The sequence below is a fragment of the Ciconia boyciana genome, chromosome 2 (assembly GCF_034638445.1).
Source record: "Ciconia boyciana chromosome 2, ASM3463844v1, whole genome shotgun sequence".
NCBI lineage: Eukaryota > Metazoa > Chordata > Aves > Ciconiiformes > Ciconiidae > Ciconia > Ciconia boyciana.
This window is the reverse complement of record NC_132935.1, coordinates 48,766,775-48,790,562: the sequence shown is the minus strand read 5'-3', so window position 1 is coordinate 48,790,562 and position 23,788 is coordinate 48,766,775. Positions and strand designations below refer to the sequence as shown.

Sequence of the window (23,788 nt, the reverse complement as noted above, 5' to 3'; positions counted from 1 at the left end):
TGTTTGCAATTATGTAAGGGAGACAGCACTTCATACAGAATGCATACTGGAGAGTTTGTGTATTTATATATATGAAAACACACACAAGCTAGATTTTCCCTTACAATATACCAAGTCATGACTGCCAGTTAATCTCCTGTTGACTCATGTAGCCCACAGCATTTCAAAGTGTACGAATGATTTTTGTCCCACATAGTACAAAACTAGCTCAATTTACTGGCAATGTGGTGAGAAGCACTAGGAATCTCAGAGCTACTCATATTTTTTATAGTATGCCTTCACCACGTATTTCCTACCTGGCTCACAGAGTTAGCGTTCACATCTACTACAGGTATAACCAGCGACAGCTTTTGGCTCAGGTAAGCTAGTCTAAGAGCAGTGGCTGGTCTACAATAGCTATTAACTCTTTTCTTCTGCTTATGCATCACTCTCTTTGCTGGTTCTGCGGCATAGAAGTGTCTAGCCCTTCTTCAACAGTTTTTCTGCTTGCAATGTTACAGTATACTTTATTCTTGTTCTTAAAAGTTGAGGAAGAGCAAAAAGACAAAAAAAGGAAATCCAGATGTTCTTACTGTATTGTACATAAGGGTCATAATCTGCCCTGTTCCTGCCCTTTTGAGATACCATTTTCTCTCTATCCCTCAAAAGATACAAGGTTGTTTCCTCTCAGATCCATTTTCATGCGGTACATGTTTGTTTTTGCCAGACCAGTGACACAGGTAAATGTACTTGGAAGCTGATGCAAAAGTTCAGTGAAGCCCGCAGTAGATATAGGAACACTGTTTATGAGATACAATGATTAGTACAGCGTTTCCTCAGAGCTTTTGGCAGGAAGCCGGCAGGAAGTTCAATTAATAAAAAGAAAGGCATAGATGTGTGACTGTCACTGTAACTTGGTAGCTTCCCACTCAACAGTATGCCCAGTGGATTTTATTCCAGGGCAGATGGGGATTTTATTCCGAGGTGGGGCAGATCGGTGGGGGGATGTAGGGGCTGGGCAGCCCAGGACACATGACAGAGAGTAAAGGCACTCACGGGCACTCCAGCGACAGTTCACATCCAGGCTGCATCCAGATGAGCCCATGTGGTGGTCTGCGTATATTGATCTCTACTAAAGAAAGAATTGAGTAATTTAAATGACATTATAGGATGATTAGCCGTTAACCAATGGCTAATTTGGCCCTGTGCAAATTTGAAGAAGCTTTTGAAGAGACTACCCAGGTTGCCCTGCATGCTGGAAAAACAGGCATTTCCACACACCTATTTGCATTCAGGTACCAGAATGAAGTGCCTTAGACTCAGCATTTTACAATCTTGAACAGCAAGATGCTGAGCAAAGTACATAGCTGCAATAGCTTTAGCAAATATATATGTAACCTAAGAAAAGATTATAATTTAACCCTACAGAATCTTTTTAATGGTCATAATAGCTAGAAGAAGATTTTCATTGTCATGTCTGACCTAATTATTAATTTGACATCTGCAGTTCACTGAGAATAAATTGAGAATTTATGGAGACTCCCTTAAAAAATGTCATACACTCCCAAAAGAGCCTAGCCAAGACCCTATGAAAATAGTGGCCTCTGTTAATGTTTTTTGCTATCATCAGAAACATTTGCATCATGTTGTAGATTTACTGTGTACGTTTTACTGTAAGAAGGGGACAAAGAATAAATTTATAACCTAAACCATCCAATAATTTTGCTAACAAAGAAATGACCTTTAAAAACATTGATCTCATCGCAAGTTCCAAGCATCTTTCAGCAATAGGAAAGGTTAAGGCATCAGGGCCGGCAGAAGGTTATTCAGTCAGCTTTGTGTATACATTGATTTGGGGGTTTTTTTGCAATCACTTGATGATGACTGATGGATTAGTTTGTAGACATGAATACATATCAAAGTTGAAGAAGTTTGTTTTAGAGGGATCACAGGAACTATAGGGGTAGCTAATGAAGTAGTACGTCGTAGTGATCAGTGCCCAATGACCTTGGAGTTTAAACACTTCAGAGCAAAAGCCTGCTGAGATGAGCGGGTGCCAGGTGAATTCATACACTACAAATGCCCCAAAGCAACAATCATCTGTTTAGATGTTTCTTTTTTTGGACTTCGGGCTATGTCCCAGGATGCTCCTTGGACATAATCTTGAAATGATCAAAACCTGTGAAGCGCAACCCAACCCATCTGTCTTCTAAATTGTTTGTTAACAGTTTACACTTCCTTGTTTTCAAATTAACTAGATTTGATGTAGGATACAAGATAAGGATGTTTTATTTTTCTGTTTAAGATCAGTAGTCTTTCCTTACTTCCCATTAAAATAGCCAGTGTTAGTCCTATGAACAAAGAAATCTGAGAATGATCATTAAAACTCTAAATCCAGACATACTTGTCATATAGAAAATCAAAATGGGCAGCAGGCTGACAAACATGCACACACCACACACACCTGGAATGCCACTACTTTTTAATGCAATTCTTTAGAAATTGAAATTCAAGCTCAAACATGAACCTCCCTGAGCACATTTTTTAATTAGAAAAGTATTATCCCTGGCTTTGTGGAGAGGGAAAGTGTTACATAATTAGCAAATAGTGAAATCAACAGAAAATCTCTCAGTGGCTTCAGCAGTTACTGCACTGAGCACTTGCTGACGTGCCAGAGCTCTGCCACAGCAACCCCATGGCAGACACCTGGAGTAAAACTCAAAGAGTTCTTGACTCTAGTTCAGAAAATTCAGGAAAACTTCTTTCTTTGAGAGGTAAATCTCAGGTCTTTTCCTGTAAGTCCCTATGGAATGTTACTCCAGAAAAGTGAAAGAAGGTGTCATATTCAGGTCTCTACACTATAGAAAGGATTTTTTTCAGCGCTCAGGAATTAATTAATTCTTTGGAAAGTGCTAGGGAAATCTATCCAGATTACTGAATGGTTTACCATCTATCAGCCCCTTTCATTCCAGTATCACAGGAGAAGCGTACAGGTTTTTATGGTCAAAATCAGGTATTCCAGCCTGTCTGAGCATTTTGTCATGTAGAAGCAGTTGGCTTTCTAAATAAAATCAACTAGAAGGGAATGAAGCAGAGAATAAGGAGCTTATCTATGTAAAACAAGCGTAAGTGTGTGAGACTACATGGAAGAGAGAAAAATACTGTAGCGCAGTTGGAAAAATCCTTGACATAAACAGGAGTATTAGCGGGACATGTTTGTTCTTGACCTGAACACTGTAATGCTTCCAAGCAGGGAACATGCTTTCATTAAAAATAGGCATTAATTCTAATTATTCAGATATGAACTTCAACTGATTTGGAATTCAGATAAGCCTTAAAGCATTTACATATTTGAGGATTATCTAAATTTTTCCATAACTGGGGGTCTCATACTTCTTGGCTTCCATAAGGCTGAGGTTACTGTGCACACCAGGGACTCTTTGCCATTCTCTTCACCAGCCCCCTAATCACCCTGGGTGCTGGGTGATCACCCGTTCTTCTGTGTTTTGTGTGTCCCCTAGCCCCCAAATAGCCTTATACTATCTCTATATTAGCTATGTAACCCTATCGTTTCTTCCACACCAGGATTCCTAAATATCTCTTTCTGAGGAGTTTTCAGTGACTCTATATACTCTTTTCTTACAGTAGGGCTTTTATGCTATTGCTCTGTGCTAAGGCTCTGTGTTGCACCGCTTTCCTTGTGGCACATATCCTGCTAGCAGTCTCTGGGAGCTGCCCTGTTCCCTGCTCTTCATGGCAGCTTCCCTACTCCTTCAGAAGGCCTAGAGTTTCCCAGCCCCCCTTACTGCTCAGTGCTCAGCCCCTTGTCATTTCACATTCCCATATTTTTTTATCTGGGATAAGTTATTCAGTTTATAAGCTTCAGACTCCCATTGCAGAGAAAAGGTTTAACAACAATGGATAATAGTCAATCAGCACTTGTTGGATGCTCAGCAGTTACCCATCCCCTTTCTCCTTTTCCCTCCCACAATCACATGTTTTGATTCTCCACCAAGGGAGAATCATTATTCTCAGCCAGCTATTCCAAATTCCTGAGCCCTCCCATACATTTTATGGAAATCATTAGCATATTGTGCTAATAGGTTGAGGCTGACAATGGAAGGAGGAAGACCTACCTAGAATTGGTTTCACTAGGCTATAGTAATTTTAAATTAGGTTCACATGGGATTTTAATAGAATTCTGTATAAATTCTAGACACTCCATGGGCTTCCAGATCAGAGAAATAATAAAGACTTTTTTTTTACCTTCTCACTGAGTCCACTTCTATCTTAGAGCTTACAGAAATAATCTAGTTATCTGCAAAATGTGTGAATGGAGATTCACAAACACACGGAGTCTAATTTCCCTTCAGAATGGTGCCCCCGCTAATAGTCAAAGGATCCCTATCTAGGCTATGTATGTGATGGCAAGAGTTGAAAAAAACAGCAAATGAAGGACAAGAAAAAAAATTAATGTTTGGGGTTAGAATTTTCCATGCTTCTTATTCACTTTAAAAACCAGCTGCCAAAAGGTCAATGTTATAAAAGAGGAAAGTAAAATAGATAATATGGACAGCTGAAATGTACTATCCCTGTAGACCTGATTTTTCAGAAACTGCTACCTTGCTGGAAAACCTAGGAAAAATAATTATTTTTTTAAGTAAGTCATTCTCCCGTAGGAGAGCAATTTCACATGCAGGCAGGTGCCAATATCATTAGCTCCTTGGCATTATTTCCTTGCAGAACAGCTGACGACAGGACAGCCTACTTGCACTAGAATACAGATAATTTCCTTTCCTGACATACAAAGCTTTACTGCTTCAGAGAAATATTTACAAACAATGAGAGCAAAATAATCAAGTAAAGTGTTGATGCACAGATCTAAGAGCAGTATTTACCTTTCCAAGATCTGAATACAACCCACAAGCACTAGATTGCAGCATGATTTGTTACTGCTGGGCACCTTGCATTGCCTTCTACGTGCATGCAAAGCGAGTGCAGAATGCTACCTACGTATCAGCCTGCTTTGCTGTAAGTACAAAGGGCACTTTGATCCCCGTTCAGGAGATTACTGTAATATAGATTTTTCTCAAAAGCCAACTTTGCCTAAAGAGAACAACTGCATAAAGCAGCCTGAAGGCATGAAAGCCACTGGAAAATACCGTCCATGACTTCTCTCTAAGACCTTCATCATAATCCTGTTCAAATTAAGAGGCAAAATTGCATTTTGTTAGAATACTGTGAAATCAGTAAAAACTAAGTGTGCCAGCTCCTGAGAACAGATGTGTAGACTCAGGGTTGTTTAGGACATGTGGAGAAGGATATGCTGAACAGGACTGTTTCTTTGTCTCTCAACTAGCACAGGGTACAGTATGGACAATTTTTATGTGATGCAGCTGGAGAAATCCAGCTACACCATGCCTACTCCCCCAGTTGACATCTTCTCCCAACTTAGGTTGGGGCTGAGTTCCCCCCTGAAAACCCTCTTACCTAAATGTACATTTCAGAGCATGACAATAACATTTCCAGCATAATAAGAGTTTGGCAACTAGAACGCTAGCTAGATGTTAACATAAGCTACTAGTCTATGGTAGTTGCCTTGGCTCTATCTGGGGTACCTGGAGCACGAGAGGACTCATTTCACTTTTCTGAGACCTTTATCTTCCCAAGGGGACAGATCTCTCCAGGTCTCTTCCCAGTGACTAAGATGAAACCTCAATGTCTACCTGAAGATTAGGCAAGATGAAACCTTAGAAACCTCTGGTGAGAGGCAGATGTTGTCAGATCCTATCTAAATTAGGTTTCAGAAAGAAACATTGCTCCTTTTCAACAAGCAAGGGAACTGCTTGGGAATCTGTCACCCAGCATGGACCATTAGCACTGCTGGAGCTAGACAATGCACAAACTCCATCACCCATGTACTGAGTCTGCATCTATATGTGGGAACTGGTCTTCAGAAAGCACTGAATACACTGAGAAGAAACATGGAGCAGGCGCAGAGAAAGCATTGGGGCATTATCATGCACAACCTGAGGGCAAGGTAAAGAAGATCTCCTAGAACTGGTTGTATTTCTGGGCAACCAAAGGTCATTTGCATCATTTCGTGGAGGGCTTTCTACGAGTCTAATCTCCCCAGGCAAGGGTCATGTTTGTGTCCGTTACTTATTCTCTTTGCTCTAGTGATCCTGCAGTCCTTCCATTGCCTGCAATGGCAGTGCTATTCATGGACTGACTCTAGGATTGGACTGTTTACTAAGCAAATAATCAGAATCAGCAGATTTGGAGTCATATGGGCACCCAATAAGTAGCCTGTTTTGTTGTCGGATTGGCTATAAAATCCCAAATCCCCTCAGCTCCTAGCTGCTGGCACCAAGGCTCACTAACAGCAAACAGAATGGCCTTTCACTCTGTGCTCTTTGTTTTCTTAGCTGGACTGGTATTTTTCTCTGAAGCTGCACCACTGGTGAGTCTTTTTTTATTCAAACTCAATCATTACAAGAATGATAATCTAGATTTTCTAGATGACTAGCATCCTCCTCATCCATGACATTCTGTAACCATTAGGCTTTCCTAGAGTGTTATTTTACTACCATTTTTTAAGTAGCTTCTTCAGAATTCTTAAAACTTCTTTTTTGCCATTTACCCATCTATTTTAGGATATTATGAAAAGCTCAGGAATCTAGGAGGTGTGACCTTTTATTTCTGTCTGTTTCTGTCAGTTCATGACTCACATCCTGCATCTTCAATATAGAGGTAGCTTTACCTTCTTCACCAAACAAGTGTTTCTCTAAAGCACTAAAAAAGTATTTTTGAAATATGACTAGGGATTCCTTATAGTATAATGAAGCTCAAGAAACAAATATTCTTTCAGCCCTAGGACGTCATAGGTACTTCTTTTTTTATTTCCTAGGCTAACATACTCTGCCTGCACTTATAATGTACTATTTTCTTATTTGTGACCTCATTAAAAAGGTATATTTTATAACATTTTTCCCAGGGCCATATGCAACTCTAAATATTTATCAAGCAATCTCTTTGTGTGTGTGTGCGTCTGTGTGTACAATAAAGTTGTCAGTATAAAGCTCTAAGATACTCTGCTTTAAGAAATAGATGTTTGTGAATTAGCTTTGAATAACATTTGGCACAGAACTTGCTTTTAAGTCAATGTTAATTCTGCAATAAGAATATATCTTTTCTTTGAAAGAAGGTTTTTGTAGGGCTGGTGAACAGCTCCTATACAACCTCTCCTGCTTTCCCCAAGGTCTCCCATGGCTCTGTTGATTCCAAATGCCCTCTCATGGTGAAAGTGCTGGATGCAGTCAGAGGAAGTCCTGCAGCTAATGTAGCTGTTAAAGTCTTTAAAAAGGCTGCAGATGGAAGCTGGCAGGATTTTGCTACTGGGTAAGTTATGTGGTCCTATAGAGCCATTTTCAAGGCGCCTCGGGCAAACAATTGAGAAATAAGGGGAATGGAGCTCTGATCAAAAAAGCAATATGTTTTTAGCACGTGTCACACTATCACTGTTAACAGCACGTGAATTCTGGTCTAAAATCCATCAGATTCAAGTGGAACTTATCCATGACTGAAATACATGCTAATTGCAAAAATATGTAGAGATGCTCATCTTATCTTTGTAAAGGAATAGGTTTAATAATTAATTTTTCTCCCAGATTCAGTACTACCTTTCCTTTCTATAAAAAGAAAAAAAAAATTAAAAGCCTATTTACCAGAATTTTCTAGGTAATCAAGACTAACCTACTATCTTTGTATGCAATGGATATAGAGCTTTATTTGCAACAGTCGCATACTGAATCCTCTCTGTAAGCTTTGTTCGTACACATGCAAATAATAAGCACATTAGTCTTCTACTGTGTAACAAACGTGCTGATTGGAAGAAACTCCTTGACCAGAAAGTTTTAGAGAGTCCCATTGTAACACAACACAGAAGCACAATCTCAGTATCTGTTTGTGGTCATTTCCATAGATTTGAATGGCTTTTACTAGAATGACAGCTTAATACTTACAAAGCATCCTCAGAACATCACTGAGGGGCAGGCAATAATACTATTATCTTCAGTCTGTGGGAAAAGTATGGGTAACAGAGGACTACAGTTTACTAAAATTCAAACAGGTGAGGTATTCAAGCATTTAAGTTTCATTGTAACAACTCATTGAATCCGACTTTTAAATAAGTCAAGAGAAAACTCTAGTAACAGCAGGATATTCAAGCACAAACTGACAAGCACAAGCATGGACAGGAGCCACCAGAGCATCCAACTGTCTTTTACTAGGATTTTTATAGCATGATTTACATAAAAGCTGCAGAAAAAAACAGAGGAGAAGACTCAAAGGAGAGAGGTACCTTTCTCTCCATCTGAAGGATTTCTTTTTATAAAACTCAAAACAAAAAATACTTCTCCCCATTGAAAAGGAACAAGAAAGGTTAGGAGATTGAAAGAGAAACAAACACCTCCACTCCCAAATGCTGAGTGTTAATCTAGGAACAAATGACTCTCAGAATGGATTTATGTACTTTGACAAACAGAGAAACCCCATGAAAAAATGACACGTTGTTTTCAAGGAAAGCAGAGACAAGGATAATGTCTTGTCCTTAGTGAGTATTTCTGCCATTATTAGGAAACCCAGATTATTTCAAATGTTTCATCAAGTGCTCTTGAGCATGTAATACAAAATACAGTTTACAGAGGAATAAGATAAAGGCAACATCAGCGTTAAATGCCCTCACATCTTGGGCATAACAGTGTTTTCTTGTTCAGTTTGCAATGCTGTTCTCAACAAGCCCAAGGAGACAAATCCGGCAGTTCTTCTCAGCCAACCACTGTTGACACTTTAGGTCAGTACACCCCTGAGAAAATCAAATCACTTCTTCTTAAATATAAATTGAGAAGATTAACCCTAGGCAAGTGAGAAGCATTTTGGTGGGGGAAGGCAGTGGAGGAACATTAAACCACAATTTTTATTGCAGGTAAAGATTTTGACCTTTCCCTTGACTTGCATCTTAACCAAGGCTGCTTTCAGCGATGCCATTGACTTTAGCTGATGACTCTTGTTTTGAACTGGGTTTTCACACGTGACTGCAATTTTTTTCTTTTGGGAAAACTAGAGTTTCTATGTGTTAACCCAGATGAAAATCTGAATGCAATCAAGGAACACAATCTGTAACTACTCCTGTCAGGTTAATAATATTTTGAAGTTACAGTACCTAGCAGATGCATATGGAAAAGTTACATTTTGTACAAATGTCTATAAAAGTTTTTTTTTTACCTTTTTGTTTGTTTGTTTTTACTTTGCTAACACATTTTAGGGAATTAAGCAAATGCACCTAGCAACTGGTGAATTTGGAGCAATAGTATTTAAAAGACAGGGAGGAAGTTAGCATAACAACAGCTGACTTTAATATTTCAAAATTAATCTAGCGAAAAAATATGAAAGAAGAGATAACTTGAGCTGAGACACACTGAGGAAGGCTTTAGGGCACAGAGAACTGGGAAGCATGTGATTTGGGTTCTATATGAGCTCCTCCCATGACTAGCTTTGACCTTCTTACTCCTCACATGTTTTTGGAAATCTAGGTCTTATCACATAGTTCAAGAGTTGCATTCACCAGACATAGTTGTCATGTGACCTAGGTTGTAAATCATTAAAAAAAAAAAAAAAGACTGCAGCATATTTGAAGCAGTTCTCCCCACCCTTCTTTTTTGTTTAAACTCCAAAATAATAATTCATGTTCCCGAGATATTTCCTCAGCAGTCTGCATCTGAGGGCAGAGCTTATCTCAGTGCAGCATGTGTCCCAAGAGTTCATAAATGTAATTGCACAGACAGTTTAGATTTAACCTGGTCACATTATACAACTAAGGTCCAGACAGTGAAAAAGAGGATTAGGATTGCCGTCTAGGCTGGAGCCGTAGTAACTTAACCAGTAGTTTGCAAGTTTTTTGCTAGAAAAGCACAGCTTTTTTAATTTAACTGTCCATTTTACAGCAGATGCTGGCAGTTGGCCTCCTGTTAAGAATAAGCAACCATACTATATTTATTCCCCCACTCAGACAGAAATACAAGTGCTGTTCAGAAGGAATCATTTGTAGCATTTTGTTACCAGGGCTGAACGCAGGGCATCCTCTGCCTTGTGCTGATCCCATCCGGGCTCTGAATCACAACACTGTCCTGTTGGCTGTCAGTGCAGCAGTAACGCTCAAGGGTTTGCTTGTGAGACCACTTGCATTGAACGGCTACTACTTAATAACTAAAATTAAGAAAGTGCCATTAACTCCTGGTAGTGGGTGAGAGTTGTCACATGAACTCTTGTTTCCAGTTTCCCAGCTGTTCTGGATGGTTAACATCTGCAACCCTGGGTCAGCACCCATTAGGGAAAGCACCATTCAAGCTGCATCCACACTTTTCTCAAACTAAAACTTATTTGTTTACCTGAACAAAGATTTTGAGGCAGACACCATTTTTCCTTTTAACTGTCTCGTGTCTAGACTATCCAACTTACAAGCAGATGTATGTGAATTGCTAACTTGCACTCTGAACACTTCTGCAGGATGTCGGCAATTCTGTTTCACAGTTTCAAGGACACTTGCCAATGAATTCTTCGTCCTTTTAGCTATTGCCTTTCATTAAGGCAATATAGGTTAAGCCAGGAAGTACTAATTAAACCAGAAGAAAACAGATGTGCACACTTCACAAATTGCCTGTGAGCCATGTTTCAAACAGGGCTTGGATTCTCTGCAGGTTTGGTCTGCCCTGAATACAGTTGATTTCACTTGTGCTGGACCAGTGAGACTTTTGTCAGTCTTCAAAGTGCTAAAGTTGAAATATAAGAAAACCTGAAAATTAGCATGGGGTTTTCAATCCTGTTACTTCTTAATTTAAGCAAAAGCTCTGTCATTCAGACTTTTTTCATTTACCACCATTAAGCAAAGCTGACAAATAAGATGAAGGAGGAGGCAGAGGCTGGAAAAGAAAAGCTGCAGTAGCCCAGCTGATTCTGTCTCTGATAAGCAGCATGTCACTGCTTTCTCCCCTCCCTCTCTTCCTTCTCAAGCTTTTCTTTTTTCTGCCTAGACAACCACTCTTTACCATAAGATGGGCAAGTTCCACTAGTTCTTCAAGTCAAGGCTTTCTTCATTTTTCCTTCAACTACATCATGTGGTTATGAAGTGCTATAAATATCAAATAAATATTTTCAGCAGGAAAAAAAAAAAAAACAGTAAAAAAATCAGAAATAAAGTAAAAGGAAGGAAAAGATATAAATGGGGTTTAGGAGCTAAGTATGTAAATATTTAAACAGCTGTCATATAAAGCTTGCTCCTTTTCAAACAAATAGGGTGCTGTGCTAGCTATATTTCCTTCTTGCTTCTGGACTTCATTCACCCACAGTTTTTTGTTATGAGCTGAGTACATAATCTCTCTGAGCTGGGAATTCCTATTGCTCATTTATATGGCACCCAGTAGAAGAGGGCCCTGCTCTTTGACCCAGGCATTGTAATTCAAATTAATAAAATCTTGTGATGCTAAATTGCTGTTCCAAGACACTACCACTCAGGGTCACATAAAAACACATCAGTGTGTAGGGGTAAAACCTATAGCCTCAGTGCTAATAACTAGATAATAAAATAATTTTCCACTAAAATCTCTCTTCTCTCTTTAATTATAATTTGAGATTTGGCATCTTGCCTTTCATCACGATGATCCTTTTCCTAAGCCACTAACATCTGGTTCCAGAGGGCACTTGGTACAAGTTAAACATGACATTAAAAGAGAGGCCTTAACTATAATCCCTGCCATAGCAACAGAAATGACAAAAAAAGCCAGCCAGCTTTGATTTGTGATGTATATGGATGAGTTGGTAGCAAGGACAGGCTCTGTAAGATGGAAATATACACTACATAGAAGGAGGGAATTATTTCAGGTTATTAGAAACTATTCAATGTAGAATTTGGCTGTGCAGCACCTCTGCTATTTAATATTCTACATTGACTGGTTTTGTTTAGCATCTAAATGGCAGTATAAAATATTTATGTAGATATTTTACCATTACAGGAAAACCACAGAGTATGGGGAGATCCATGAGCTCACAACAGAAGAACAGTTTGTAGAAGGAATATACAGGGTTGAGTTTGACACCAGCTCTTACTGGAAGGGACTCGGCCTTTCCCCATTCCATGAATATGCTGATGTAAGTATTTGCAAATATACCTAATAACCTATATACTGTGTAGTGGCATCAGCTGGAAAGAACAAATACAGTCCTTAAATACTGAATTTGGTGAAATGGTTCACTGCTACATAAGATTGTGTAAATAAAGGCAGTATATAGCCGGCTAAGCCAAAGGAAGCAGACAACTTCCCTGCAAATACTGACATAGCTCTTCCAAAGTGGAGCTGTGCCCATTCACCCATTCAGACCAGCAGGACCTTTGTTCAAAAAGAGCTACATTATTCAAAAGCACACAGCATTTAAAAAACAAACAAGAAAAAAAAAAAAGACTGCTTTTATCATTGCTGAAGGAACATAGGGATTTGAACACCCTCATTTTGTAGGAAATGAGCTCTTCTTTAATGAGAGGGATTTCCCTCATATCAGTCACCTGAAAATCCATGAATTCTAGTATGATCTGTAATTACAGGATAAAATTATTCTTTCTGATGTGCCCCTTTTTTAAAAAATGTTGCTCAGTACTGAAATAAGCAATAGAAAAAAAAAGGCATAAAAATATAAAGAAATAACCATAGTGGGAAAGGAAAAATAGGCTGTTTCATCAATACCTAAATTTCATAAGCAGGCCAGGAATATAATCATGTCTTGTGCCTCCCTTTCCTCTCAGCTCTACACTGGTTTATTGTGTGCTTTATTCTATCATATTTACTTAGCACTTCCAAAAATTTTGTTTAAATTCTTCAGGCTTAATCTGCCATTAAATTTAAGTTTCCCCAGATTAAGTAGTCTGGAATGGCTACCGGTTGTGTTGTAGAACATTTTAAACCTCAAGTTTATGAAGCTCCGTGGAAGACTAAAACATTTATGACTGAGGCCCACGTCCATAAAAGTCTGAGGTGTGGCTTGAGTAATTTAGGTCAAATAAAAAATCCTCAGAAATATTCCCTAAGCATTTGGATGTCTGAAAGTTGCTGGGGACTATGGAAGGACTTCACCTCAAAAGATACTTAAAAGCACCTGTTTGAGACTGTTCCAGCTAGGCTGTTGAGGAAGCTTTCCTTTGATGTAATAGCCTACAGGTCAACAAATTAGCCTGGGAAGTGGGCAAAGTTCAATGGCTGTCTGTGTACAAGGTAACTGAACCCTACAGTCCTCACGTCCCAGCAGCTTAGACTTTGGCAGGACTGGGACAACACCAAGCTGAGAGGTGTGGTTGACATGCCTGAGGGACGGGATGCCATCCAGAGGGACCTGGACAAGCTCGAGAAGTCGGCCAATGTGAACCTCATGAGGTTCAACAAGGCCAAGTGCAAGGTCCTGCACATGGGTTGGGGCAACCCCTGGTATCCGTACAGGCTGGGGGATGAAGGGATTGAGAGCAGCCCTGAGGGGAAGGACGTGGGGGTACTGGTGGATGAAAAGCTGGATATGAGCCAGCAATGTGTGCTCACAGCCCAGAAAGCCAACCCTGTCTTCGGCTGCCTAAAAAGAAGCATGGCCAGCAGGTCGAGGGAGGGGATTCTGCTCCTCTACTCCGCTCTGGTGAGAGCCCACCTGCAGTACTGCGTCCAGCTCTGGAGCGCTCAGCACAGGAAAGACATGGACCCATTGGAGCAGGTCCAGAGGAGGGCCACGAAAATGATCAAAGGGATGGAACACCTCTCCTATGAAGAAAGGCTGAGAGAGTTGGGGTTGTTCAGCCTGGAGAAGAGAAGGCTCTGGGGTGACCTTACTGCAGCCTTCCAGTACTTAAAGGGGGCTTATAAGAAAGATGGGGACAAACTTTTTAGTAGGGCCTGTAGTAATAGGACAAGGGGTAATGGTTTTAAACTAAAAGAAGGTAGATTCAGACTACATATAAAGAAGACATTTTTTACAAGGAGGGTGATGAAACACCGGAACAGGTTTCCCAGAGAGGTGGTAGATGCCCCATCCCTGGAAACATTCAGGGTCAGGTTGGATGGGGCTCTGAGCAACCTGATCCAGTTGAAGATGTCCCTGCTCATTGCAGGGAGGTTGGACTAGAAGACCTTTAAAGGTCCCTTCCAACACAAACCATTCTATGATTCTATGAATCTTTGTGGACCTGGGTCCAAATCTCACAAATTTCTCAGTCTTCAGTGAGCATCACAAAGTAATGGGGAGCATTACCCTTCAGAGGGGTAAAATCATTGATTGAACAAAACTGGCAAAGTAGTCTGCAGAGGAAATGGAGTGTGCTTGCTAATTCTTAATAAGGTAGTTTTGAATGTAGGTTGTTCATCCTGATCACAAGTTTTCTCTTTTCCAGGTGGTGTTCACTGCTAATGATTCCGGTCACCGCCACTATACCATTGCCGCTCTCCTCAGTCCTTTCTCTTATTCAACCACTGCTGTTGTCAGTGATCCCCAGGAATAAACATGTACTGTCATTACAGAAATACCCTCCTCCACTAGAACTACTGTAGGCTTTTAGGAGGAAGGTTTTTCCTACTGCTAATGCATAACTTTTTGCTACATTAGTTTTTTTTCCATTTTGTAACCTGGCAAACTTCAGGCAAGCCAATAAAATGTTACTTCTTTAAAACAGTTTTGATTCTATTGGTGAAGTTTTATTGTGTTCTAAGGTGTCATGATTGGTGTTCAAGTGCAAAGGAAATCTGGAAGCCATGCATGGCATATAGAAGCAAATTAACACTTAATTTGGGTCTGTTATCTTCCTCCACTACCTTAAAAAAGTCTCACCAAATGCATTGGCTCAAAATAAGAAAGTTATAGAGTTGTGCTACCTTAAACAATTTGACCAAACACACTCCCAATAGGAAAGTCATCCATGCTACTCATTGTTTACACACAGAAGAGAGTCTGAATATCAACTAGGCCACAGGGTAAATAGGAGAAATTCTGAATACCTAGCAGCAGAACAAACAATGCAGAAAGACTGTTGAAATATATAGAGAGAGAGAGCTGAAAGAGTTAAAATCCGTGTAGCTTTACTCAAAACTTCAGGCAAACCTCAACACTTTGTTGTTTCAAGAGGAAATTTTGCTGCTCAATCAATCTAGGAAGTTCTGAAGCAATTTCAATTAGCACTCTCTTCAACAACTTTGATCTTTAACCCAGTTGGCTACTGTATTCAGGTGCATTCCAATTAAATCTCTAAGTCGTCAAATCTCTAGCCATTATTAAAAAAAGTCCTAAAATAGAAGCATCTTCTTAATAGTCTCTTCATATTTTTAGAGACAGTAAAAGGTAAGCTGTAGAGTGACTGTGATTCAAATAATGTTGTTGATAAACTGACCAAAGAGTTTGAGGGCTTTAGCAGTGATTTCTGTAGACTGATGGCCTATTGTATTTAAAATATCCTGAAGCAGAGGAATTGTTGTTTAACAGGATTACAGAAACTACAGTTTGTTACTGAAATCATGCCATGCAGAAACCATCAGCACTCAGCTGCCGCTGACCTTGGAGTTTATCTCTACACACAGAACCTGCTGGGATGACTGCATACCAAGTGAATTCACAAGTTACAAAAGCTTGCCTTTAGCGTTTCACTATTTGGTTACTTTTTTCCTTGATTTCTGGACACTACCACAGTTACACAACTTTTGTAAGCAGTGCAAATAGTTCCAAAAGAGCAGCCATCTTAAAGCATGCAGATTTCATGGGATCTTACTATTCCTACAGCTTGAAAACCAGTAGGTTTGGTTTGCAGTGGGCTACGCCCAGCCCTCAAAATAGGACATAAATACGTTCATACAGTTGTGGTGTAGTCATAAAAAAAAAACCAAACCAAAAAACTGCTCTGCATGTAGTCATCCACCTGAGGACAGGATAAACCGAGCAAGAGAGCGTATGTGCATGCATCTAAGCAAAGATCAGAAAGACAAAGTTTAATTTCAAGAAGTAACAGTTCCCTAAAAGGAAGCACAGACTTCTAGTGGGGGCTGACTTGCAGTTGAAGTCCTGAACTTGTACTGAATCTAAGGCACAAGTAAAGTGACAGGACTTGAAACACTGTTTAACTGTGCTCCAGAAATGGGTATGTAAGTATCTAGTCATCATGCTGTAAACCAAAAGTAACATATTTTTCCTTCAGGGGAATGCATAAGATAACTAGATAGCCCACACATTATCCACTTACCTTTTATCAGAGGTGGGGGCGAGGCCACCACAGAGAGAAATCTCGTAATATATAAACATGGGTGAGCCAGTTAAGCCAAGCTATAACCACAGAGAAATTCTCACGGAAACTGAAATTGCTGAGCGGACAAGAAATTTGTATTTCTCTCAACTATATGAGATGCATACAGCACTATTCCTCAACAAAAAGAGAAAAATAAAACAGAATAGACATTGTTTCCAAGAAAATAGATCACTGCAGTTGAGCTAGGCAATAGTCACAATATTTCCACAGGCAATGACAGAAGAGACTTATTTTTGCAGACAAGGTTCATGTTTGTATGGGTTACTTATTTTCTCATTGTTTACTAAGTAAATAGTATGAATCAGCATGTTGAAAGTCATATGGGTTTTCTGATAAGTAGCCTCAGTTTAGAGGCCTTGATATAAAAATCATAGATCCCACCAGTTTCTAGTTGCTGATAGAGACTTCCTAGTGGTAGGCAAAATGGCTTTTCATTCTGTATTTCTTGTTTTCTTAGCTGGCCTGGCATTTTTCTCCGAAGCTGCACCACCGGTAAGTGTCTCAGGATTGAGGTCCTTCATACTGATGTAGTCCCACTTTTTTTCTTTTTTTTTTTAATACTTTAATTAATGTAAGTGAAAAATAGAATATTCCATTTTATTGCAATTATTTTGATTTTATGGTATGTATTGACTGTAGTTCTCTCCTACTGCTCTTTTTCTGGTCCTTCTTTCTCCTTCTCTAGTGATTAGTGAGAGGACGTTATGGTTAGCAAAGCAGCACTTGTCATTAGACTCAGTGACTACGTGAAAAACACTGTAAGACAAGAGAGGAAAAAAATACCATATTCACTACACAAAAGCCTTGGGCCTGTTGAAAAGTAACTAATAGCCCTTATAACACAATGAACGAGCTCCTTTGTGAGGGATTTCATTTCCTGTTGTCAGATCCATGCTGAAGAAATGCCTTCTGTAGTCCTCTCCCTCACTGCTCTACCCACTCCAGCTCTATCCCATGCAAGCAAGGAGGGATCTCAACACTCATTGATGCAAGCAAAGAACAGAGCCAAAGCCAGGATCCCACTTCCAGAGGGCTCATTTATTCCAGCAAAGCAAGCTAGAGACACAGATGCTTCAGCCTGTAATTCTCCTAGAACAGACTTGTCTCTCTCCCCCTACTCATTCTTCCTCTCAAGCTCTGATCTTTGGGAAAATGAATACCTGACCAAACTTTGTGAGGAAGCAGACTTTCATCGAGCTCCCAGGGTGTAAAAGCCAGGAAAATAGGTGGTGGCACTAGAGCCCCCATTGACAATGCCTCAAAAGAAACACTAGCCAGGAGCCTGTGCATTCCAGAAAGGGAGCCTGAGGAGTCAGGGCATACAGGCGGTACAGATACATGCTGATACATCGGTCTAATATAGGGCAGGGTTCCTGGCCGATGGGATATTTGGTACGTCACAGACTGTAAGAGGGGATGTAAGAGGGGGTTCTTAGTTTTTAACATCTACACCATGATCCATTTTGCAATGATTAAATGGAGATCAATGATTGCTATTTTGAGATCATCCCTGATTAGCACCTTCCACAAAGCTCTATTTTCTCACTTTTCATATACAGAATTAGGTAATGGAAGGGCAAAACCCTGATTCAACTCTACCTTTGAATAGGTAAAACACCAGGGCATAACCACTGCTGGTGATGAACATGTTGGGAGTGAAACTACAGCCATCCCATCTTTGAAGGAAGGTTTTCCTCTCCTATCCCTGCATAGCTGACAGCAGTGGACAAATCTGATCCAACATGGTGTTAGGAGAGAGTCCGTATGTGGTGCTTATCAAGGTTACAGCAGAATTAAGATAACTCTATGGCAACAAGACATTAGAGGCTCTCAAATCCAGAAAGCTGTGCTCGAATTGCCACTCCAAAATACAGAGGAAGAGTTGCCAGATTTTTAAACATTCCTACCACCTTTAATGATTTAATTATTTCCTGTTGATGTCACAGTTTAGTTACAACTTCATGCTGGAGATGATGTGTAGCTAAGCCATGACAAAGAGAAAACAGAAATGTGTTCTCACACACAGCCGCAGTGCCTCCTGAAGCACACATGGCTACGCTCCCCCTGACAGCTCTTGACATCTTCCTCCCCGGTTCCACCATATCCAGCCCCCAGAAAGCTTCAGGCTACATTTCTGCAGTGATCTTGTTGAGGAAAATATGGTATATTCTGTAGATCTAAAGAATAAGATTCCTTAATGCTTTATTATGTTCCGTCACTTATCTTTCTTACAACGTAAAAATTCTCCCTTCCTACCTGAAGGACTCTGCTGACTCCAAGCATCCTCTTTTTATAAAAATTCTGGATTCAGTCCGTGGAAGTCCAGCTCCAAATGTTCCAGTTAAGTTATATAAGGAAGCTGCAGATGGATCTTGGGAACTGTTAAATTCAAAGTAAGTCATACCAAAATAATGAGTGAAAGAAGGGAAAGGCAATGGGAAGAGGCCAAATAGTTGAAAAACCAGTTTCACATACTCTAACGTAAGATGTCTTTTTTACTCAGAGGAAAGATAACACACTATTGAATGAATTTGCTGCAGACTTTTAACTGTACTACAGTTTCAACAACCAAAATGGTTTTATAATGCTTTATAATTACTGTGAGCACAAGAAAGTATTTTAAACTATCCTTTAATTCAATCATCGCTTCTCTTCAGTTTCATTGCAAAGGATTGTATTACTTTTTAGTACCCACCAATGAACTGCTGCATTGTTACCAGAAGAATCAGGCAGACTCTTTTAGTTTGTTTGAAACTAAGACTCTGGTTGAGAATCCTACCTTTATTGGCTATTTTCCTTCTTTCTAAATGGATTTTCATTTCATACACCACCACAGCTTTAAAAAGAAAACACAGAACTGTTTTGAACATATACCACATCATAATTGATAGCTTGCTTTGCTTCAAGAAAAAGGAATCAGCCAAAAGGAGAAAATTTGGGGATAAAGTTTTCTCACCTCCTCCCCCACAGAGAAACAATTACATCTAAAATGAGAAAAAGAATCTCCCAGATATTTAAATGCTGCCATGTCTTTTAAAAAAATATAATTGTAAAATTTCAAATGTAGATAATTTTTTTTTAAAATTTCCCTCAATTTTAGTATATATTAACATTTTAAAAACTCAAAAGCCATTTTTACTTAAAGTATAATCTGAAATGAAATTGAAAAAATTCTTAGTGGGTACACAGAATGAACATTCTTTCTCTGTTCAACAAGCAACATCCCACTTCCACACTTTTCTCCCCAAGATATTTGCAAAGTCTCACACTCTTTCCAGGTCTGTTAATGGTCTGTTCTACCTAAAAAGGTGAGATAGATAGGGCTCACAAGGGCTAACGCTGGCATAGTGCAGGAATTTCAATAGTAGGATCCCAGACTCAGATGCATTTGTAGAAAGTCCATGAGAAAATGTACACCAGTGGCTCTTTGGTGTCATAGAGCAGTGGGCTGGCAGAAGCAACAGTGCTCTCCTATGTGTCCTTGAAAAATATAGCTACAGTGAAGGCTACACATATTTGTACGGGGGGGGGAGGGGGGAGGGCAGGGGAAGAACAATCTATTCATGTTGTCCTACTTAAATTGCCTCTCACCCCTCAAGTGAGAAGATAGCTTCACACATTGGAACACGCTGGAAATGTATGTGATTTTCCATTAAGAGGGTGTTCAGTTTACTTATCTTCAAATCTGAGCTTAGAGGCTTTATATAAAGATACTCGGCTGAACAGCTGGATGTTGACTGAAGCCTTAAAAACATAATTAACATCTGAAACAAAGAACAAAGTAACCTTAAATAAGGTATGCAAAAGTCGTGATAATACTAAATCAATCTCTCCAGCCTTGTTAATTTTTAAATAATTGAATGCTAGCAAGAGATTCTGAAATAACTGTTCTCAGTTAAAGATATGTTTGGTTTTAGCTGAGAAAGCTTATTAGAGAAATGAAGTTATCTAACAATGACGAATCTATAACAAAGAAAAAATAGAGACAATTGAACAGATTAAAAAACTCTGATAACTGACTACAGAGCATCTTGTAAGATACAAATGGTGTTCTATGACTTCATAGTTATAAGCTATATTAAAGCACAAATCCTAAGTAATGCACTGGACAATGACATAAAAAACCATTCAATTCTTTATTTTTCTCCACATGCAATTTGAATAAAATATGTTCAGAAAAAGATGTGGCAGCTAGAACACAAACAGTGGCTTGTGACTACTAAAATCAGGCACTAGCAGCATTGTTATTTGCAGATAACCTACCCAATCAAAAACCTAGCATTATATAACATATTTCACAGAAATAGGTTTCAACCAAGAGACATGTTTGAGAGACAACATTCAATATTGGTTCTGGAGCCCCAAATTGGTTGCTGTTCAAAGGTCTATAGTTTAAAGCCAGTACTATGGCCTTGGATAGCACTGATAGCATCTTCAAATCAAACAAAACCATCTGTTTGTTGAGGATGGAAAACCAACTGATCAATACAGACAACAGGGAATTCCATAAGGCTACACTGTTGGCTGACCTACAGTCATTTCAAATAGCAGATCTCGAATTTCAGATAGCCAACTGTAAAAAAATATTCATACTGATAAAACAACTCAATGTATTTAAATAAGTAGGAAAACTACAGAAAAATCAAGACAGTTGACCCTAGTTACTTGCATAGTAAGTGCATCATAGAGTTTCCACATTGCTTACAGCAGTGGTGAAGTTTTCCCTCTGAGTGGGTTCATTTAATTAACTCCAAGACTCTGCCAAGAGTCCATGAACAATAATGCCAGCTTTTGTCTCACCCCCAAACCATGCAGAGTAGCGACATGGCAGGCAGCCATCTGCTGTGGTGATCGTGGAAGTAGCGAATGCCAAGATAAGCTCTGAAGCATCCATAATACAGATGGACATAAGCCATTCCAGATCAATTGAAGTATTTATCGTATTACTTAAGCTGCACAACATCACTCAAGTTCAATTGCTAAGAACAGCATTTTTCTTGGGCTTTTAACCAAAAATGCATTCTTCTGCCATCACACAGACAAACCAATGACAATGGAGAGCTCCATGAGCTCACAACTAAAGAACAATTTGTAACAGGGATATACAAGATTGAGCTTGACACAGCCTCTTATTGGAAGAGACTGGGTTTGAATCCCTTCCATCACCATGCTGATGTGAGTATTCACTTTCTCCTGTACTTTAGTTGAAAAGAATAAAAATACTTTATATGTCTAGGCTTCAATTATTAATCACACGTGTTGAATTTTCCTTTAACTTTAAAATATTTTTGCATTAGCACTTTAAATCCACAGTCTCAAAGCTTTGTAACAACACACTCATGAGAGAATCTAGTTACTAGCTTCCCTGTAACTCTCAATAAGCTCTTAGATGCAGTACTTACGAAGAGGTTTTCCGTCCTTCTACCTCTACTTAAGCCTGTGACACTTTCTGTGACTATTTCTAGACACCCGAGGGAGAACAGGTGGAGTACTCTGTTAAGTCTCCTGGGAAAAGAATTCTTCTGCCTTTTCGATCCAGTATTTGTACAGCTGCAGACAAAGTTTATAATTTAGATTTTTAAAGATAATGGAAGCATGAACTGTGTTCTGGATGCTTAGATCCTCAGTTTACAACAGAAAAAAAAGTGTAACAGGCCTTTTTAGTTTGCATGGGACAGACAAACTGGTTAGATGAAGGTAGTCCAAACCTGGTACCAACTGAGGCCAGCTCCAGGGTTTGGGACTCCTTGGGGGCTGTGCCCGTCCCCTCCACAGCATCAGCCCTTTCACATGACCTTTCAGTAACAGCAGCAGTCCTGTATTAGTTGTTTGCTGTACTGTGACCCATCAGTGAGCACCACCAGCTGTACAGTTTGCAACTGCTGCTCAAACAGCCATTCCTCATCTCCTTGCAAAAAAGGTGGCAAACACCTGGGTTAAATTTTGTTTCTGCCTCCCTGAAATGGATGAGAGATGACATTCTTATTCTAGACAATAATGAAGGTTAATGCTGGATAGTCTTGCCTTCTGTGATAACTGAAATAGAAGAGGTAAGACAAAAGATTTACAGCCTGCAAGTAAATTGATTAACCACCAAGATAATGTTTAAATCTATATTCCAGACTAGAAATGAATTTAATCCAGATTGCAAGAGCCTTCTTTCTTAAAAATAAGCCTCAGTAGGGATCATGTTTTGCTCAGTTCACTGGTTGTTTCATACGCATCTTTTTCATTAATATTGAAAGGAGCACAAGCTATACCTCACAGCATGTTATTGAACTGTTTGTTTTAAAAGGTGACAGCCATGATCTCACAACACAAAATAATCTACTATGCAGAGGGAGAAATCAAAGCACGGGACATGAGTTGATGGGGGAGATGTTAAAAGGGCTGTTGTAAATGATCCATACGTCATTATCACATTGCGGACAAAGGACTAATGCAGTCCTTCTCTACCTACTAGATATGTAAGTAGGATTAAAGAAGCTCATTGCTGCACATTGTGGCCTGATGATAGTTGCTGTAGCACTATGTTTAATTCAAACATAGTTCAGGACTCAAAGTTCAGGACTTCGTAAGAGCAACAAAAATATTCAAATACTTGAAAGAATGCCTTTTTTTTTAAATAAAGACAATGGGGTTCAATGTAGATCTTCAATAAGGAAAAAAAATCTTGTTGCCATTTATGAGTACCAACAAGGAAACCCCAACTTGGATAATAAATACATTCGATAAATTTTTAAATAATATAAGTGGCATGTATGCTTTTAACAAAGGATATTTAACCAGTGGAAAAACTGTGTGCAACAGGCAGTCACAGATCACACTCATCAAATCACCACAAGAGAAGGTATTTCCATAGTTTTGTGGGAGGTTAGATAAAATGATTACAATGGTTCCATCTAGGCTTGTATCTAGAGGTCACTTCTCATTTGTCTTGTATTTGTTTTTTCTTTTTCCAGGTGGTATTCACAGCTAATGATGCTGGTTATCGACATTACTCCATTGCTGTTCTCCTCAGTCCCTTTTCTTACTCAACTACAGCAGTAGTTAGTGAGCCAGTGGAATAGAAGCTGACATTAAGCATGAAAATTTAGATGTGTAAATTACAATTTCCATAAATGATAAGAACTTAAGTTTCTGACTATCAACAGCTTTAGATTTCACAATAAATCATTAACTAACAGTCAAGTTGTTTATTCACTTTGTTAACTTTAGGAAGAATGTGTATTGACTTTGTTTTCAAACATTCTCCTGAATAAAAGTATTCTGTATTTCTGTATTCTCTAAGTATTGCTCTTCTGAATAAAAGTTTAGGGTTTGAAAAAACACATTAAGCTTAGAAAAAATGCATTGAAACTCCATTACTAGGATTCTGAGAATAAACCAAAGTCTTCCATGAAGTTAATAAACTACATTCCTTCTTGCAAAGGAAAC

The 23,788-nt window shown here is 39.2% G+C and overlaps 2 protein-coding genes across 2 annotated transcripts; both read left to right on the top strand.

Moving 5' to 3' along the window:
- The first annotated feature begins 4,920 nt into the window (after nucleotides 1-4,920).
- Nucleotides 4,921-14,563, top strand: LOC140646928 (transthyretin-like). The gene is given in 6 exon segments (XM_072851287.1): nucleotides 4,921-4,959; nucleotides 4,962-5,010; nucleotides 6,408-6,442; nucleotides 7,241-7,380; nucleotides 12,048-12,183; nucleotides 14,456-14,563. Coding segments are annotated over 6 exon segments (507 nt in total).
- Nucleotides 14,564-16,774: 2,211 nt separating this feature from the next.
- On the top strand, nucleotides 16,775-23,421 carry TTR (transthyretin). Its single transcript, XM_072851583.1, has 4 exons — nucleotides 16,775-16,843; nucleotides 18,614-18,744; nucleotides 21,391-21,526; nucleotides 23,314-23,421. The coding sequence occupies exons 1-4, from the start codon at nucleotides 16,775-16,777 to the stop codon at nucleotides 23,419-23,421; spliced, it is 444 nt and encodes a 147-aa protein (XP_072707684.1).
- The last annotated feature ends 367 nt before the right edge of the window (nucleotides 23,422-23,788 follow it).

What these genes read in the sequence shown, in the direction of transcription:
- TTR (XM_072851583.1), top strand. Translation starts at nt 16,775, where the DNA reads ATGGCTTTTCATTCTGTATTTCTTGTTTTCTTAGCTGGCCTGGCATTT. An exon ending in TGGGAACTGTTAAATTCAAA is followed by an intron (nt 18,745 to 21,390) that starts GTAAGTCATACC and finishes GCCATCACACAG; the next exon opens with ACAAACCAATGACAATGGAG. An exon ending in CCTTCCATCACCATGCTGAT is followed by an intron (nt 21,527 to 23,313) that starts GTGAGTATTCAC and finishes TTCTTTTTCCAG; the next exon opens with GTGGTATTCACAGCTAATGA.